The sequence below is a fragment of the Mauremys mutica genome, chromosome 8, assembly GCF_020497125.1.
Source record: "Mauremys mutica isolate MM-2020 ecotype Southern chromosome 8, ASM2049712v1, whole genome shotgun sequence".
Classification (NCBI taxonomy): Eukaryota; Metazoa; Chordata; order Testudines; family Geoemydidae; genus Mauremys; species Mauremys mutica.
Genome location: NC_059079.1, coordinates 58,017,356 through 58,037,642, shown reverse-complemented (window position 1 = coordinate 58,037,642; position 20,287 = coordinate 58,017,356). Strand labels below are relative to the sequence as shown.

Sequence of the window (20,287 nt, the reverse complement as noted above, 5' to 3'; positions counted from 1 at the left end):
ACCTTTACTTGGCTCTTGAGTTCAGATATTGTATCTTGGAATCAGCCTTGACTTCATACTTTTTCCCTTTCTCATCTCCTGTGTCTTCACTTGCTTTCCTCTTATCTGTTCATGTGCAGTTGCAGTGGAGCAGCATTAATTATATTTTTGGGTGTGTAGGATTCGGCCGTCAGAGAAGCCGCCATAAGCCACCTAATAAACACCCTGGCATGGCTTATTGCTATTAAAATGTGGTTTGTTCATCCTAAATTTAGTTTACTAAAAAACCCCCATAAAACCAGTTTTTGGGCCTGGGGAGGAGTTGGTCTTACATAGCTATTGTTCCACTCCTGAAAACCTTCATTATAATATTTAGCTCTTCATATAGCACTTTTTATCACTTGACCTCCAAGTACTTTACAAAAAAGGAAAGCATTGTTGTCCCATTTTGCAAAGGGGGAAACTGAGGCACAGAGGGACAGTGACTTGTGTGTCATCCAGCAGGACAGTGACAGAGCCAGGAATAGGGACAGTGTCCTGAATCCCAGTCCAGTGCTCTCAATCCACTAGGCCACACAGTGGTGAAATATTTATAAACCAATTTTGTCTATTTCTTACAGGCTTTTCTGTGGCACGCTTTATCAGGGCATCTGAGCACCTTTTGAGTAGATCATAGCATCATAGGACTGGAAGGGACCTCGAGAGGTCATCTAGTCTAGTCCTCTGCACTCATGGCAGGACTAAGTATTATCTAGACCAGCAGTTCTCAAACTTTAGCAGCCCAAGGACCCCCATTTTGATTTAAAAATTTTTGCGGACCCCCAAGCTCCCTGGTCAGCCCCAGACCCCGCCCCACTCCACCTCTTCCCCCAAGGCTCCACCCCCCACTGCACCTCTTCCCAGGATGGGGGAGGAGTTGATCAGTGGGGCTGATGGCCCTGGTCCCCTCCCCCAAGCGCACCCTGTGCCCCCTCCTGGGAGGGTGGAGGAGGAGTTGATCAGCAGGGCCCATGGACCCCATTCTGTGGACCCTAGTTTGAGAAATGCTGATCTAGACCATACCTGACAGGTAATTGTCTAACCTGCTCTTAAAAATCTCCAGGGAAAGATATTCCATAACCTCCATAGGCAATTTATTTCAGTGCTTAACTGCCCTGACAAGAAGTTTTTCCTAATATCCAACCTAAACCGCCCTTGCTGCAATTTAAGCCCATTGCTTCTTGTCCTATCCTCGGAGGTTAAGGAGAACAATTTCTCCTCCTTCCTTGTAACAATCTTTTATGTACTTAAACTGTTATCATGTCCTCTCAGTCTTCTCTTCTCCAGACTAAACAAACCCAATTTTTTCAATCTTCCCTCATAGGTCAAGGTTTTTCTAGACCCTTAATCATTTTTATTGCTCTTCTCTGGACTTTCTCTAATTTGTCCACATCTTTTCTAAAATGTGGTGCCCAGATGTTGCGTTGTTCCTTGACCTGAGTATTCTAGGAACCATTTTTTAATATCTCTCATAATATAACTAATTTAAAACTAGTGTAACAAATCTAAGCATCCCATTTTAAACACGATGCACCGTGTCTAGCACAATGATCCCCATCTTTATTGGGGCCTATAGGTGTTACTCTAATACAAATAACAAATGATCATGCTCTGCTCTCAAACAGAATGAGAGCTGTGTGTCTGCATTTGGAATTTTATAGCTAATTATCTTGGACAATATTTATATTGTCAAGTATCAGAGGGGTAGCCGTGTTAGTCTGGATCTGTAAAAGCAGCAAAGAGTCCTGTGGCACCTTATAGACTAACAGACATATTGGATCATGAGCTTTCGTGGGTAAATACCCACTTTGTCGGATGCATAAATATTGTACATGTACTGTACAGAATTGTACATTACTACTTATGCTCTTTTGAAATAATAGATCTTATGGGTGAGTCCTTGGTTCACTGGGTGGATGTTTCTACATATTTTTGTACAGTAATTTATGTCAAATACAATAAATATTTTAAAATCAGAATTAAAAAAATAAACAACCCAACCATGTACAGTTGAGCTGAAATAAAGTTGCTGTTCTCTTTCTAGAGATCCCAGGTTGACCAGAAGGATGCAGTGTGCTTAGCACCTGAAGGAAGGGTACAAGAACATGACTGCTCTGTGAATTCTTCTCTCACTTCATGGGACTCACCAGGCAAAAATTCACAGGAAAGTCCAAATGGAGAGCCCAGAAAGCCAAAACTGGAAATTCAGGTGAGGTTGGTTTTTTTCCAATACTGAATAACTTAATTGAGGTTGAGCTGAGACTGTCCCTTAATCAGCTTGCAGCTGACAGTAAGACTAAGGCAATTCCAAAAAGCATTTTGCAAACGTGTTTACCTGCAATGAAGGGTAAGGAAGAATAAGACCTAGAAAGGAGCTCCCTAGAGGAATCAAGTGTTGATGACAACTTAAAACTGCTGTAATAAAACTGCAAACTTTAAATGTTGTTCAAGAGATGTTTGCAAAGGTGGTTAATCTTTATACTTACAGGTGGTGGCAAGGTATTAGTTTTGGCAATGAAATTTTGCAAACTTGGGGATGACAATATGAACTAGTGTTAGTGGAGAAGAATGCTCTTAAGCAAATAAGTGTTAACTTACTAGCATACATTTTGTTTAAATGCAAGCAAAAGAAAACAGTGGAATTGAACCTCCCAAGAAACCAGATTCTATACATCAGAGTATTCCGCTCATCCACAGAAAGGGGCAAAATGCTGGAACTCCATATCTTAGGACAAAGAATGGTGTTGCGGAAATGCTGCTAGTGTGTGCTGTATTAAAAGCTTCCAGACTTAGACATGCAATTACTTTTCTGTCCATTTTAAAGTACAGTAGATTCCGTTTAATCAAAATCATTTTTCTAATTTATTTAGTTAAACTGGTGTAGACCTCTGCGTGGACACATCTAATAGCTTTGATTTGACTTAATATGGCGTGCTAGTTTACTGGTCAAGGCTTTGTCATATCACTTGAGCTAGGAGAAGATTGAGTCTGTTTGCTTCCTTAGATTCTAGGAATTTTTCCTCTTAACTTCCAAATTTCTCCTGCTCTAAGTGCAGTGAAGTATTAGCAGAGACTCTTTCTTAAACTGCTACCGGCTGCTATACGTATCATTTGGCAAAGGGTTATGTGGTGTGATAAGTGCTTTGGGAGGGATAGCTCAGTGGTTTGAGCATTGGCCTGCTAAACCCAGGGTTGTGAGTTTAGTCCTTGAGGGGATCATTTAGGGATCTGGGGCAAAAATCTGTCTGGGGATTGGTCCTGCTTTGAGCAGGGGATTGGATTAGACGACCTCCTGAGGTCCCTTCCAACCCTGATATTCTATGAACCTTCTATTTATTAGCAACCACTCGGTTCCCAGTAAAATTGTCATTTATCTGAAGGTTGCTAGTAAGAGGAGGGAAGGCTTGCGGGGCTGCAGCCAGGGATGGATGCACTGGGACATGCTGAGCACCGTGCCCTGCATCTGAGGGACCAGGCTCAACATGTCCCAGTGCATCCTTTCCTGGCTGCAGCCCCACGATCCTTCCCTCCTCTTACTAACAACCTTCAATAAATGGCAACTGTGGAAAGCCTCGCATTCAGACTGCTGCTGCCCTGTCTGTACCCTCCTCTCCCAACTGCAGGCAAGCTTGTGGGTCTGTAGCCAGGGAAGGCATCTCAAAAAGTTGGCATAAGCATCATGCCTGTTGCCAAAATCCAAGTCTCATGAACTTTAAAGTCAGTGGGATGGGATTGGTTCCTAGCCATATGTTCCTATTAACTGGAAGTTGTTAATATTAGTATTGCTATTAAGCGGTATCCACTGTAACTATCAAACCTCACTGAACTCTTGAGGCTAAATAAGAGGGGGCTGCAGGTATTTAGAAAATGGAAAGATGGACAAGGATATGGAGAGATGAGTTCCACTCTCTGCCCTTTATTAAATGGTTTCTAGGTTCTTCATAGTCTTATAGAATATCAACTTGAGTTAGTTGCTTTTTTTAAAGGAAAGTCCTCATCTGGAGATACCATACTTAGAGCCGGTGTCTGTGATCTCAGACATCTGGGATGAAAATTGGTTGCCTCTGCAAACCTTACAGAAGCAGACTGGTATTGGCCATGACACCTTGCAATTGGATACTGTGATATCTTCCAGCCAGACCTCCAGCCATGAAGGAAGGAATCAGAGCCTGCAAAGCAAAGAGCAGCTGCAACAGGTTACTTGTAATCTTTCATGGAGGGAGGGAAATGGACCAATGCCCCATGGTGACATCTGAAAGGGATTTAAACATCTTGTGCATGATGCACAGTAGGCTGCATATGCTGATTTTAATGGGGAAACCTGGCCAATACCCTGAAGCGGAAGTGTGTACGAAGGGATACTCCATTTTGTCCAGCTCTGTGATTTCAGGGCTCCTTTCTTGCTGGCCTCCTACACCAACACAACTTCAAGTTTTTGTGGCCTGAAAAGTTTTTTCATTTGGAAATAAAATGAGAGGTTTAAGTCCACTTTCAATTAAGGGTTAAATAATCGATCCTTTCATGCTATTTCTCTCTTGGTTGCAATTTTTGCCAGATTTTCCATATGTTTCTGCCTTTCCCACTTTCTCTCCTCTCCATGCCCACTGTACTGAGTGTCTTAGGTAGGGCATTTTGCTGCTGCTGAAGAGACTTCGGATCATGTGAACATGACAAGGACAGCAGTTGAAAAGTCAAAATACCCAATCCAGGAGACACTGGATCTGGGAGAAGTCCTGGAGCCCACCACGGGGTTGAAGGTAAGTACACATTTTCTGGCCTGGCATAATGGTGTATTTTGTTTTTAAATTATTTTAATATTCCTGGAAATATTTTTTTGGTCTTTATTAAATTGAAATTTTAGTCCAAATGAGGCACAACTGTTTTAAGATGATCCACCTGCCTCTGCATCTAGGTTCTTACACTTGTGCCCGCCACCAGTTTGTCTGAGTGCCTCCCAAATTAATCCAGTTATAGCAAGTAACATTAAACAAAATGTGTAATGTCTCATTCTCATTCAGTATCTTTGTACCAGAGAACCATGCTGTGACAGTGTACCCCATAAGGCTTTATTGGGGGGGGGGCTGCTTATAAATGTATGTATGATATAACTCGAATAGAGTTTTGCTACTTATGCCATGTAACACATCTATGTAAAGGTTATGATCTACTGGTTATGTTCATCCTAGTTGTATGCAGGTACCATTTGTGTGTTCAAAGTTATGAACATTGGCTGTATATTTGCTTGATTTCTAAGTAGCCTTAGAACATTTGGTCACTTCTTGGGAAAGGAATATGCAAGTTAAGTGCTCAGTCAGGAAGCACTTAACAGACAAAAGAGCTTGGAAGACTCCAATCCACATAAGACGTTTACCTGAGGATGTTCAAAGTAGCATGTGGGTAATGGCTGCTACCTGCAAGTCCTCAGTCATGCATGGACATGCGACTTGCCCATGTGATTCTGAGTCTCCATTTTGTGACTGGATTCTACACAGGGAGAGGGAGGGGTGTCTACCCAGAAGAGAGAGTCTATTTAAACCATTGGGAGACCCCTTCATTTGGTCTTCAGCTGGCTAAAGAGGGAGCCTCTCCACCCCCCAGGATACTTGAAAGAAACTGGAACAAAGGACAGTAACTACAGGGGGTGTGAGTGATTGCTGGACCCAGGCTAAAAGGAGATTAGCCTGTAAAAGGGAGTATTCTGGAACTGGTGAGGATCTTATCTGTATTCAGTTTCATTAGACACAGATTTGCACATTTTATTTTATTTTATTTTGCTTGGTGACTTACTTTGTTCTGTCTGTTACTATTTGGAACCACTTAAATCCTACTTTCTATATTTAATAAAATCACTTTTTACTTATTAATTAACTCAGAGTATGTATTGATACCTGGGGGGAGCAAACAACTGTGCATATCTCTCGATCAGTGTTATAGAGGGTGATCAATTTATGAGTTTACCCTGTATAAGCTTTATTCAGAGTAAAACAGATTTATTTGGGTTTAGACCCCATTGGGAATTGGGCATCTGGGTGTTAAAGGCAAGCACACTTCTGTTAGCTGCTTTTCAGGTAAACCTACAGTTTTGGGGCAAGTAATTCAGACCCTGGGTCTTTGTTGGAGCAGACAGGAGTGTCTGGCTCAGCAAGACAGGGTGCTGGGTCCTGAGCTGGCAGGGAAAACAGAAGCAGAGGTAGTCTGGGCACATCAGCTGGCAGCTCCCAGGAGGGTTTCTGTGATCCAACCCATCACACATGCCATGCTTTGGTATGATTGGCAGTCTCTGCTAATAGAGACTGTGTGATCTGCAGGAGTGAGCTGAATGGTTCCAGGTAAATCTAGATTCTCTTACAGAACTCTGTGGGGAAGCGTACATATCTCCTGTCTGCACTACATCTCTCTAGTCAACAGTGTTGACCCTTCCTTTTCATGTATGCCAGTGATGATGATAAAGGGTAAGAGGGCAATGAAAGAACCCAGAAAAGAATCTTTATAATATATAAACGTAGTTAGCAATCCAGACTCAGCAGCTTTATATTAGTGTAATGCTTGGGTCTGATAGTGGAGAGTGCTTGTCAGCTTCCACAGAGAGACTCCCTGGCTGTTTGTTTTCCCCTGGCATACTCTTGGTGTGACCAGTTCTGTTGTAGGTGGGGAAATCTGTAAAATCTACTCTGTAGTTTCACACTGAACCTGATCTTGCGTCAGGGAACTCAGTGGGAGTTTTACAGTTAACTTCAGTGAGAGGAGGAGCAGGCTCTGTTAACAACTTTAAAAGTGCGTCTATGGCTGAATTTATTTGAAGCTGCTTAAGTCAATATTGCCAATGCCTCTTACTGCTTGAGTTAGGGGATTGAAGTCAGGATTCTTAATAGTAAGGTTGGGGAGGATCATTTGTGGGACATGTGGGGCACAAAGTGAGTGCTGATACTTAAGTGGGATAATAAATAATGACTATCTAATGCAGAGGTCGGCAACCTTTCAGAAGTGGTGTGCAGAGTCTTCACTTATTCACTTTAAGGTTTCACGTGCCGGTAATGCATTTTAATGTTTTTTAGAAGGTCTCTTTCTATATTATGTAACTAAACTATTGTTTTACATAAAGTAAACAAGATTTTCAAAATGTTTAAGAAGCTTAATTTAAAATTAAATTAAAATGCTGATCTTATGCTGCTGGCCCACTCAGCCCGCTGCCGGCCTAGGGTTCCATTCACCTAGTTTGGCAGCAGACTGAGCGGGGCCTGCAGGACCCCGGCTGGCAAAGGGCCGGCAGCGGGCTGAGCGGGGCTGGCAGCTGGGACCCCAGACTGGGGGTGCAGGTGGGAATGTGGGGGGGGGGGTGCAGGAGCTCCTGTTTGGTGCTCAGGGTAGGGGTGGGGATGTGGGGGTGTGCAAGAGTCAAGGCATAGGGTGTGGGGGGTGCAGGAGTCAGAACGGGGGCTGGATGTGTGTGAGGCTGTGCAGGAGTCAGGGTGTGCGATGGCTGGGTATGTGTGGGGGTGCAGAGGTCAAGGCAGAGGGCTGGGTGTGTGTCAGGGAGGTGCAGGGCTCAGGGCAGAGGGCTGGGTGTGTGTCAGGGAGGTGCAGGGCTCAGGGCAGAGGGCTGGGTGTGTGTGGGGGGAGGTGCAGGGCTCAGGGCAGAGGGTTGGGGTGCTCGGCTCGGGGGGGTGCTCCCAGCCCCCTGGCATGAGTGGCTCATGGCAGGGGGCTGGAGGGGATATGCCCGATTCCACTCCTGTCCCCAGGGCCCTGTCCGTCTGTCCCCACGGCCCTGTCCGTCTGTCCCCACCTCTTCTCTGCCTCCTCCCTGGAGCAGCGAGCACGCTGCGACTCCGCTCTCCTCCCCCTCGCACGGGCGCTCAACTGATCGGTGCAGGGAAGGAGAGGAGGAGGCGGCGCAGGAAGGCAGCACGCTGGGGGAAGAAGTGGGGGTGGAGGGAACTTAACTGCCGGCAGGACCAAGCTTCTGCCTTCTGCCCCCCGCAGGAGAGAGCTGGGGGAGGGACTGAGTGGGGCCGGCACCCCAGCAGGTGGCAGGTAGCAGCATGCCATTAAAAATCGCGTGCCGCAGGTTGCTGACCCCTGATCTAATGGTATAAGTTAACATGGCCATTTATGAATGCAGAGTTTGGGATGGACAAGAGGCAGGAATAGTGGAGGGGCATAGATTGTTCTAGTGTTGATGGCAGCAGAGGGATCAGGAATGATCAAATACCTACAATTTTTTTGTGCATTATTACAGCTCATTAACTGCAAAGAAGAGGTGGTTAGTGACCATGATGAGAGCTGTTCTAGTGGGGTATCAGAAACCAGATTTGAGAGGATCAAGGGAAGAGCTGGAAGAAATTAGGGGTAGGAAAGATAGGCCTTCCTGGGGTGGAGATGGGGTGAGGCTTTGTGAGAGCAAAGAGGTTGGGGTGAGGAAAGTGCCACTAAGATAATGAGAGAAGAGCAGACAACATAGCTTGTGCAAGCAGAGGTGTGGAGAAGAGAAGGGGAGATCAGAATAGATGATGTGAGAATGCAGAGTTCCTCATTGCTGACTCAGACATAACTACACAACTATTAGACAGCTGATCATGTGGCTTTAGGAGCCTAGGAATCTCCCTACTGGAGCAGAACAGTTCATCTAGTTCAGTATCTTGTCTGACAGTGATCCCGGTCAGGTACTTAAGAAGAAGGTACAAGAAACTCTAAGTGACAATTACGGAAAAAACTTCCCTTAGGAGAAGATTCTTCCTAGTCCCCCATCAGTTAGTAGTTGGCTTGTGTCTGGAGCCTGAGGGTTTCGATCTTTTGTGCTTTATCTCAGTTCACTATGGATTGTTCTCATGCGTTGACTGCTGCATATTGACTAAAACATATTTTTATCAAATTAAATATAAGTGGGAAAAATTATTTTTAAGTAGAATTTAATTTTAATACTTGACAGCAATTAATGACCTGAAGCAAGTAGAAACCCTCTGCATGGCTGGGCTCCACCTGACAACCCCAGTACAGGGGTTGGGGCTCACAGCCCCTCTCCTGGTTGGGGTCAGGACTCGCAACTCCATGTGGTGGTCAGACTCGGGGATCGCATTCCCGCTCCTGGCTAGGGTTGGGGTTGGGGCTCGCAGCCCCATGGGGGGTCGGTGTCAGGGCTCTCTGCCCCATGCCTGGCCGGAGTTCACAACTCCGCTCCTGGCCAGGGTTGGGGTCAGGGCTTGCAGCCCCATGGGAGGTCATATTCAGGGATCGCAGCCCCGTGCCTGCCCAGAGCTCTCAGCCCCACTCCTGGCCAGGGTTGGGGTTGGGGCTCGCAGCCCCATGAGGGGTCGGAGTCGGGACTCTCAGCTGCGTGCCCAGGTCAGGGCTCGCAGTCCCGCAGCTCGATACAGGGGTCGGGGCTCGCAGCCATGCATTGCCATCAGGGCTCACAGCCTGGAGCAGGAGTCGGGGCTCGCAACTTGCAGCTGCACACTGAGGTCGGGGCTCGCGACCCCCCACATAACCGGCTTGCGACCCCCAGTTGGAGAACCAGTGACCTAGACCATTCCTGACAGATGCTTGTCTAACCTGTTCTTAAAAGCCTCCAAGGATGGGGATTCTGCAGCCTTCCTAGGTAGCCTCTGCCAGTGCATTAACTCATCCTTATAGTTAGAAAGTTCTTGAAGTTTTTTCTTATCCTCCCCTTTTCCAGTAAATTAGTAAATGCAAACATCAGTCCCAGTACAGATCTGTGAATTAAACTAGAAGCTAAGGTTTTATTCAAGTAAAAATTGACTGAGCAGCATACTCAATCTCAGTCCAAACTGCCTTGTGCTCACTCCGTCACTGTCAGTCTGGCTGTGCCTGAGGACTCTCTCAGCTCAAGAATTATGAGGGTTTTTTACAGCAGACCATTAATATCTTATTAAGACATGAGCAGAGATGGAATTTTGTACGTTGCAATAAGCAGCCGCCCTCCTTGGAGAATGCAGAGGAGGTGCTGCTCTCTGGCCCTGATTTTGTGCAATTGGCCAAAAAAACCCAAAACAAACTCCGAAACGCAGTTGCTAGAATTCCTTTCCAGCTATGTCTGGATGCTTAACTATATGGTGACCAGGACAGTTGATGAACTGTGGGTGCGCTAACCTCGCTTTCTGCTCTGTTTTATATTTGATTGCAGACACCAGCCTCTCTTGGAGATTTATCAGATCCTGCTGTTTTGTCCAAGTCACTGGAAGAGTTTTATGTCTCCCTAAGCTGTTCCCAGCCCTCAGCAGAGCCTAGCCAACTGGAGACTGATCAGAACAAAATATCTCCTAACAAGGTCCAGCTTCTTACAGCACCAGCTGCTTCTGCCTCACTTACAACAGCACCTGTATCTTTGGAGAAGCAGAATGGTACTGTGGATTTGTCTGAGTGGTTTTGTGAAGACTGACGGGGTATTAGTATGTGCATTCCACTACCCAGTTTGAATGCTGGCCCTAGCTCTGCGATCCTGGTACTATGTTAATGGCACTGGTGGGTGTTTCTTGGTGTTGTCTGAAGTCCATTACAGCCAGAAGCTGGGCTCAGGAATCCTGGGACTAGGGCACTGGTGTATGTAAATGGAGACCTTGAATCTTGGCTTTTTGGTGCAATGGACAGATGTCAATAAGTGACCGTGGGTTGATGCAATACTTCAGGTTGGCCCCATGTGCAGAGAAGTGGATTCATAAGTATTTCATGGGGATGAACTTGAATTGAGGTTTATTCCTCTCTTAGTTCATTTCCCTGCCTTATCCAGATATTTTTCTTCTGTTACCTTTGTCCAGCCCTTATCCTAAATATTTTTGCCTGTCTGTTTCAAGTGTTAGAATTTCCCAATATTAAATGGACTCTCATCTCCTGGCATTTAAGGGATTCCATGTAAGACCATGGAAAATGAGAGAGAGCGAAGCCCTTGTTCTTTCTAAATCCTTCTTAGCTCCCATGTGTCTGTCCTCTAAAACATAAATTGATTTTAACTTCACAACACTCCTTTGAGGTAATGAAATATTTATCCCCGTTTTACAGGATAAAATAAGTGACTTGCCCAAGGTTGCATAGTATGTCTGTGGTAGAGCTTAGAATCCAGTTCTCCTGAATCCCAGTCCAGTGCCCTATCCATTAGACCATCCTTTCACCCTTGTCTCATTTACTATGCAGGGGAAGTCATTCCAGAGACGGTAAAGAATGAGGACCTCTTGAGGACCCAAGTTATCACACTGAGTAGCAGTAACAGCTGCAGTAACCGAGGGGCTGAGGATCAGAATTCCCTGATCCTAGCTGCTGAGCTCCAGGTCTCCCAGAAGCTCTACATCCCTCGCAGCTCGCCTACCGCAGCATTGGGAGCTGCTGCACGCTTGGCCACCTCCAGTGGCCTTTTTCACTGGTTCGCTGTCCTGAGAAAGTTGGAGACATGAGGAGGAACCCCAAGCTGTATGGTTTCTCAAGAAAGGAGTCTCATCCACTTGTACTGCATCAGACAAGATGGAGAAACAAAGCAAATGCTCTTTGAGGGGTTGGTTCTCCTGAGCCATTTCTTTGGCCATAAGAGATACTCATCCTCCTAAGGTCTCCTTGGACATGCCCGTGTGTATGGGATAAATGTTGCTTTTATTTTCAGTGGAGATGGTTATATTCCTTCTGTTGTACTGCTGTGTAATGACTGTGTTCTTTTTAATATAGTGGTTTGAACTGTGTTTCAATGTTGTTGTGTTGTATGTATAAACAGTCTCCAAAAGGTGGAGGAAGGAAACTGGGGTCAGATTTGGCATGTTGGAAACAGACCATCTTTTAAAAAACAAACAAACAAAAAAACCTCTTTCCACTCACCTCTAAACCACTTCCCCTCAAACAGGTATTGCCTTGAGCGTTGCAACTTATGACTTATTGTGAATAAGGATTTTTTTAAATGCAATGGATCCATCACATAATCCTTTTCTTGGTAGTACAACTACTGGTCACATCATAAGTCAGGCCATCCAGCCTGTGGTGAGCACTGCTAACCAGTAAACGGCCTACTTCATGCCCCACTGTCTTGCTGCATCTACATCAGGGGTTCTCAAACTGGGGGTCGGGAGGTTATTACATGGGGGGTCGTTAGCTGTCAGCCTGCACCCTAAACCCCGTTTTGCCTCCAGTATTTATAATGGTGTTAAATATATAAAAAGGTGTTTTCAATATATAAGGGGGGGTATCACTCAGAGGCTTGCTTTGTGAAACGGGTCACCAGTACAAAAGTCTGAGAACCCCTGATCTACATAATGTTAAAATATGATGGTTCTTCAAGTAGATGCAGCTGTGTATTCAGCTTAGGTGTGCATGCTCCCAGTGCACTGGAGCCGGAGAGATCTGCCTAGCAATATTTGTAGGGGTGGCGCTTGTGCCATTGTGGCTTTAGCCCCTCCCCTGACTATAAAAGGCAGTGCCGCCTCAAGCCCCTCAGTTTCTTCTGACCACCTGTGGCTAGAGTCTGATCTCTGTTGTGTTTCGCTTCACACTCTTGTTCTGTTTCTGAGAACTTTGTCTTATGTATATAGTAGTTTCATTTCAGTGTGAGTATAGTATTAGAGCAGTTGGCTGCTGTCTGTGATGCTCTCACTAGGGTTCGAGCACTGCCATTGTGTGGTGCCATCTCCCAACAGTGACACCCACATGAGGTGCTTATTGTGCCTCAGTGAAGGACACATTAAAGAGAAGTGCCCCATCTGCAAGTTGCTCACAAAGAGGACTCAGGTGGCAAGAGTGTTGCAGCTGAAGTAGCACCTGCTAGATCAGGCCATGAGGCTCTCTTCGGCACAGAGGCCCTCGTCCCAATGGTAGTCACCTTCGAATTCGGCAAGTGATGTTGCTGCACATTGGGCTTCCCCCAAGAGGAAGAGCAGTCGTTCACCCTTCTCTGGTAGGGTGAGGAATTGGTCCCATAAAACAAATTGGGACCATTTCATGGTTTGGGGAAACTCCTCATCTTTTAAGAGGAGTGGTCACTTGTACCGTACTCCCTCCAGCACGTGGGATGAACCAGATCTATCAAACTGCTCCCTGGTACCATGCAGAGATCAGTGAGGCCATCTATAAAGTCTGGTACTGATGAAGTCTGCACCAGCGCTGACTGACTGCTGGTGGCAACAGACGTGATTTGCCTCTCAGTCCTAGACCCTCCACTGGTTCCAGAGGACTTTGGTGCCATATCTTGTACCGCATCATCCTCCATTGTGCCCTTGGCACCTTCCAGCTGCGTTGCAGAGCTGCCAAGTTCATTGGTACCATAGTTCACACCTCCCTCAGATTGTGGAGTGGAGGCCAATGTGGGGCCTGATACCAAAAGCCCCCTTGACACTGGTGTGTATTTTGGTACAGTCATCTTGGTAGCAGATCCCTTAGAGTTCAATACGGCTCTTTGCCTTGGTACTGGGTAGAAGTGTGTCTCATTCAGAACCACTGGTGTGCTGATCCCCTGTTCCTCTTTGGCATTGATGCTGCCCCTGTATGGGCTTCAGATGAGTCTGACCATTTGCCCTGTTGGGGTGGCTCCCACATTGTCACCAGAAAACCCCCAGGAATCCTCAAGATCCTGCTTGGGGTTGTCCTCCCCCTCATTGTCACGCAGGCACCGGAAATTGCATTTGGATCACCATTGATGCTGAGATCGGCATGTGTCCCACAGTCGGGACGGGCACTTGGTCCAGTGCCTGCTGGCCACCAATGTCTTATCCATATGCCTACTGGCCTCCTTGGGATGCTACTGAGTCCCTGAGATCTTACTCCTTGACCTGCTCTAGAGCGAGATCACGGGTCCTGATGGTAGCTTCCACTCACAAGTCATCTCAGCTGCAAGTGACTTCTGAGCCTGTTCCCCCTGGACCTCTAGGGCTATTCAAACTGGATCCTGTAGTGAAAGAACAGGTTCCATCATTGGCGCAGCAGATCATCTCCTCATCCTACCTGAATGAACCTACTGTGCCTGAATCTTCCTCTCCCTCGGTGTCTGAGGACTTTAAGGCACATCTGACACATGTGGGCTCTATCTTGGGTATCCAAGTGGAATTCCTGCAGGAGAATATGCAGATATTCTCCAACCATCAGCTCCAGGAAGAGTAGCCCACCCAATAAATGAGGCTCTTCTAGAGCCTCTAAAGGCCCTGTGGAATACTCCAGCTTCGTTGCCTTCCATGGAAAAGCATTCAGAGAAATAGTACTTCCTTCCCATGGAGGGCTTTGAGGGTTTTTACTCTCATCTGTCCCCTAACTCTCTCTGGTGGTGTAACTACAGTAAATGACAGGGCATGGCAGAGAAGATACAAGTCCACCCCTAAAGATAGAGTCCAAGAGGATGGACTTAATGGGGAGGAAGATTTATACCTCCTTTTCCCTAGAAATGCACATCACAAACCAGCAGGTGTTGCTTTCTAAACGTCTTTGTCAGTTGTGTGGCCATGTCTGAGTTCATGGACAAGTTGCCAGAACCCTCCAGGGAAGAGTTTATGGTCTTCATTGTGGAAGGCCATGTGGTGACCAAGATCTCATTGCAGTCAGCCCTGGATGTGGCAGATGCCATGGCCTGAATTATGACATCAGCTGTGAGCACGTGGAGGGGCTCATGGCTGCAGAATTCAGGCATTGTGTTCAGTGTACAGTAAACTATTGAGGACTTACTATTTGGCTGGGTTTTGTTTCCGAGAAAACTGATGAAACCCTTCACTTTTTAAAGACTTCATGTTCTTTGGGAGTATATACTTCAGCCATAAACAGATGCCAGTATAATAGACAGCAGCAATGCCACTTGCAGTGTTTTGTGAGACAGCTCTCCCTCTCTGTGTGACAGCAGGATTACTCCCGCAAGGGCCATAGAACCCAGAGGAGAAGGTCCTCTGGTTCTGGGTTAACCAGCTGGCTCAGATCCCGCCCCCCCCAGTATCAACCAAGTGCCCATTTTGACTCATGTATCCAGGTCAGCGATCCAGTAGTAACCTCCTTTTCCATCCCACCTTTTCGGGGACAAGCTGGCCTGTTTTTGTGGTGTTTGGGACTTGATTACCATGGACATCTGGGTCCTAAGCACCATCAGATCGGGTTATGCCATACAGTTCATCTCCATCACTCCTCCCCTCCGCATTACCCCATCCCTTTTCAGGGATCCCACTCATGAGACACAGCTTCTCGAACAGGTTCAGTCTCTAGTGTCTCGGGGGGGAGAGTGGGGAAGGGGAGAGGAATGGGGTCATAGAGAACATAAGAAAGGCCGTATCGGGTCAGACCAAAGGTCCATCTAGCCCAGTATCTGTCTACCGACAGTGGCCAATGCCAGGTGCCCCAGAAGGAGTGACTCTAACAGGCAATGATCAAGTGATCTCTCTCCTGCCATCCATCTCCATCCTCTGACGAACAGAGGCTAGGGACACCATTCTTACCCATCCTGGCTAATAGCCATTTATGGACTTAGCCACCATGAATTTATCCAGTCCCCTTTTAAACATTGTTATAGTCCTAGCCTTCACAACCTCCTCAGGTAAGGAGTTCCACAAGTTGACTGTGCGCTGCGTGAAGAAGAACTTCCTTTTATTTGTTTTAAACCTGCTGCCTATTTCATTTGGTGACCCCTAGTTCTTGTAGGTTTTGAGGTTCCCCTGCAGTATGAGGGTCAGGGATTCTACTCCCAGTATTCCCTAGTTCCCAAGCCCAAGGGAGGGATGAGACCTGTCCTCAACCTCAACAAATACATCAGTTACATGCAACTGTCCTCCCCCACCTTAAATCACAAGGACTAGTTTGCTGCCCTAGACCTTCAGGTTGCTTATTTTTACATAGCAATCCTTCCGAGCCACAGGAAGTTTCTCCAGTTAGTTCTGGTCTGCCACAACAATCAGTAAACCATGCTCCCTTTTGGTCAGTCCCTTGCTCCCCAGGTTTGTACCAAATGCATCATTGTAGTGACAGCGTGCTTCAGGAAGAGGGGAATTCATATCTTCCCATATCTGGCCAACTGGCTACTGAGGGGCAGGTCCAGAGAAGAAATCTTCTCATATTCAGTTCATGCTGTGCTTATTGTATCATCTAGGTCTCATTTTAAACAGCAGGAAGTAAACATTTGTTCCAGCTCAAAGAACAGAGCCCAGTGGGGCCCTGACTGACTTTGAATTTGAGAGTATGTCTGCTGACTGACTGATTCTATGCAATTTGCCACCTATGTCTGGAATTGCAGTCTCAACCCTCAAGCACAGCCCATGTATGCCTGATGTCACTAGGCCATATAGTTACATGCACACAGGTAATCCAGTTTGCCAGATTGTGCTTTCATCCTATTCAAATGTCGCTGAAATAGGTCTATCATCCGAATAGTCATCCCTTAGGCAGACTGGTTCAACTTCCTCCACTGATCCTAGACTCCTTATGCTCATGGACAGTTCAGGGAAATGTGTTATGGCATTACCCTTTGCTCGGTCTCCACTGACCAAAACTATTGTCACCAATGCCTCCTTAATAGGTTGGGGAGCACATCTGGAGTCACTGGAAGTTCAAGGCTTGTGGTCAAAATGGGAAGCTTCTCTGCACATCAGTGTCCTAGAGCTTTGTCATCTACAATGCCTGTCAGATTTTTCAAGATCACATTTGGGACACAGTGCCTCCTATACTCACTGACAGTAGCACCGTGATGTATTACATGAACAGATGGTGGATCACACTCCCTGAATCATGAATGGTTTCTGAAGCCCAGCATCCAGTGGTCCATGTTTGCAGTTTGGCGTATCCTGACAATCTGCCTGTTTGCCATGAGACAACAAGAAATACTGGCTGTTTTGCCTGCAAGGGGGTCCTCAGTCCAGGCTCCCTGACCAGGGTTTTTCACCTGAGCTGGGAATTGGCACTCTTGTATGCTTTTTCTCCAATTTGGATCATCCTGAAGGTCATTCTCAAGATGAAGTTGGACCATTCTATGCTAATTCTAATTTTTCTAGCATGGCCATGACAGTATTGATTCTCCAACCTCCTCATGTTATCAAGTTGACTTCTCGTATCACTTCCTCGTCACCCCGACCTCCTGATGGAGCATCACAGTCAGGTTTTGCATCCAGTGCTCGGCTCAGCTTCCTGCATTGCACAGTGTGGATGCTGCCTGGTTAGATGAGGAGGAGCAATGTGCAGAGGAGGTCTGACAAGTCTTGCTCGACAGTAGGTCGCTCTGGTTGAGGGCTTCCTATTCAGTAGAATGGAAGTGGTTCTTGATATGGTCATTAGCCTGGGAAGTTCAACTGAAGCTGGCTTGTATCCAGGACATCTTGGAGAACCAGTTACACCTTCAGTCTTCTGGTCTTGCACTTAGTTCATTGAGAGTTCACTGGGTGGCATTTTTGGTGTTTCATCCACCCATGCAGGGGAAGTCTTGTTTTCAAACCCCAGGGCAGTGAGGTTCTTGAAAGGAATAATTTGTCTTCCCCCACTGGTTAAAGAGATGATTCCTCTGTAGGACCTAAATATTGTTTTAGCAACTCTGAGCCTCTGGAAACTTTTCTTCCTTCTGTCAGAAAATTGCCTTTCTTGTGGCAGTAACATCTGCAAGGAGAGTGGGTGAGCTGCAGGGTTTATTGATGGAGCCTCCTTCCATGCAATTTTCTAAAGACAAAGTAACCGTGGATAAAAACTTAGGGTGTGGTTGCAAAGTGGTTTTCTAGTTTCACTTGAAGCTATATATGTACCACTGTTCTTCCCTAAGCTGCATTCAACTGAAGAGAAACAGTGTCTTCAAACATTGGATGTCAGGGGATGTTTAGCTTTTTATCTCGATAGGACCAAACCTTTCTACTCCTCATCTAGTTTTTGTTTCACGTGCAGACCGAATGAAGGGTCAAGTGGTTTTCTTCAGACGATCTCCAGGTGGATAATTTTGTGCATCATGACAGCATATGAAGTAGCCCAGGCTACTCTTCCTCAAAGGGTGCAAGCTCCTTCCTTGTTGATGGCATTTCTCAGCGACATTCCTATAGTGGACATCTGCAAGTCTGCCACTTGGTTCTCGGTGCATACTTTTACAAACCAATATGCCGTTACTGCTGCATCCAGATCTGATGCAAACTTTGGGAAGACAATCCAGTACTTGTTTAAGTAGACTCTGAGCCTCTCCTATGAGCGGTTTGGAGTGGCGCTACCTTTAGATGAAAAGGGGAGGGGCTAGGGCATGAGCACAGCCCCTCCGGGCACTACTATGCAAAGTTCTGCTCCGGTGCACTGGGCGTGCAGACACCTAAGTAGAGTACACATCTGCCTGGTATATTGAACAACAGTTACAGATAGGTAATGTTTTATTCTTCAAAAAGTGGCTCTAAAAATGGCACTTCTTTCTTAGCAGATCTGCTTGAGTGTACTCAGATACAGCTGCTGACTTTGGTAACAAAAGATTTTACTGCTTTTTTACTCCTGTCAGTGCTCCAGGAGCCAGCAATGAGGGAAGGGAGTGAGCTGGAGTCCATACCATTTTATGCATCAACAAAATTTGACTAAATGTCACCAGTTACCCCTTTGCAAATACAGTGTAGGAAGGGGGTTGTTCCAGTGTGGCTGAGGGCACAGTTTGACTTGCGAAATGTTTTGCTGGTAGTTTGTCAGATGGAACAAACTCAGCTTGACTCAGCTCCCTAGTGAAATGTGCAGGGTGGGCACTTAGAAATAACATTTGTAAATTGTTTTTTTTAATCTGCAAGTCAAGGGGCAAACTTGGACACCCCCCACAATGCCATTTTTAGTCACTTTTCAGACTAGAACCCCACTGTAAGGGTAAGAGACAAAACCTTTGTCTAGACTCGGGGCGGAGGAGAGAAAGGTGCTGCTTTATTGAGTTAATTTAACTGCATTGAAACCCCCCTTAAACACAGACAATGCAGTGTAGACACAGTTCAAGAGCTTTAGTTCAATTTTTAGCAGGTCCAGATATAATGTGACAAAATCCAAGAGATAAAGGCACAGTAGTATAAGTTACAGAACAGATAACACCAACCAGGAATTTCACTGTGCAGGCTGAGACTATTTTTATCACCACCTTTACAATTATTTAAAGAGCTGCTGTACTTTGAAAAGTTTGAAAATCATACTTGTTTTTTTCTCCTTGTGTGTATGTAGAATCAGATCTGCTGACTGCCATGACAGAAGTGTACCACTTGTCTTAGCCCTGCAAAGCCAGTTCTGCTCTGGAAGAGTGAGCTTGATTCTTTTCTGGCTCCTGCATCAGCAACAATATTGACTAATTTTCCATTGCAGAGCTAGATTCTGCCCTCAGAACTTTGCAATCTCATTGTCCACCTTCAGTGCACCCCTGGTGGAGGTAACAGATGCACCTAAAGGCAGAATGTGGCCTGCAGATTTTTATTACTGGTGATACGTGAACCAGAAAAAACGAGGTTAACTTTCAGTTTGTAGAAGAGAAGAGGAAAAAAACGCTCTCGTAAACTAAGCAAATATGATGTACAAATTGAAACATAACAAATAAGGAGCCTCAACAGTGCCATTTTAGAGTTACCTTTCACAGTAAGCATAAAATAAATGCAAAACTTATCTTTTAAAATAGGAGAAATCCCAAATTGTTTGAAGAACATCTTAAAACTCAAATTTAGCAGAGACTGCCTCTTTGGGTAGATACGTAGTTAGATTCTTGTGAATGTTGTTGTTTGTACTTCTGTGGCTAAACATATGGTACCACATTCTCAGTTTGTACAAGTCCCCATTGCTCCCTTGACTCAGAGGAGCTGCACTGAATTACAGCAGCTCAGAACCTGGCCCATATTATACAATCCATTAAGTAAATGATTTTTGCATGTTTGAAAACTGCTTTTTCAGCTACTACTACAGTGTCATTGTTTTGTGAGCGTGCATTGTTCTAGTCTTAGTGGATTTGTGGCATGAGGCTTGTAAAGGAACCAGCAAGGGGACTTTTTATTCTTGGTTTTCAATGAGGACTCCTGTCCACTGTGGTTTTGTTTTTTAAGGGGCTGGGGGGAATCTTACAAAAAAATAGTGCTGATTTTGCTGCCTTACTATGTTGGCCCTTTTCCCTGCACAATGCATACTAGTTCAGGAAGGCAAGTGAAACGACTAGTGTTCCTTGGCCTGCAGTAATTGAAATAGACAGTTACTGTATTTTAAAAACATTGTTTCTTGCTAAGCATTGACAAAGAATGAAATTTTGCATCTGATTCAGGTCAGCCACTGAAAGTGTTCTCACAGGGTGGTCCACCTTGGCTTACAGATGTACAAGCTGTGTGGGTTTTATGCTAAAAAAGCTCTTGATCGCTGATTG

The 20,287-nt window shown here is 45.7% G+C and overlaps 1 protein-coding gene across 6 annotated transcripts in view; it reads left to right on the top strand.

Annotated features, from left to right (window-relative positions):
* TDRD5 (tudor domain containing 5) overlaps window positions 1-11,689 on the top strand; it is a 43,850-nt gene extending 32,161 nt beyond the window's left edge. For 4 of the 6 annotated variants that reach the window (XM_045027574.1, XM_045027577.1, XM_045027573.1 and 1 more), the window contains exons 14-18: window positions 2,063-2,227; window positions 4,005-4,214; window positions 4,641-4,775; window positions 10,163-10,379; window positions 11,167-11,688. In XM_045027574.1, coding sequence (XP_044883509.1) covers window positions 2,063-2,227; window positions 4,005-4,214; window positions 4,641-4,775; window positions 10,163-10,379; window positions 11,167-11,423 — 984 coding nt within the window. In that variant the 3' untranslated portion in view covers window positions 11,424-11,688. Of the gene's footprint in view, window positions 1-2,062; window positions 2,228-4,004; window positions 4,215-4,640; window positions 4,776-10,162; window positions 10,380-11,166 lie in introns of all 6 variants that reach the window. The other 2 variants (XM_045027578.1, XM_045027576.1) reach the window with 2 other exon arrangements.
* Window positions 11,690-20,287: the final 8,598 nt, after the last annotated feature.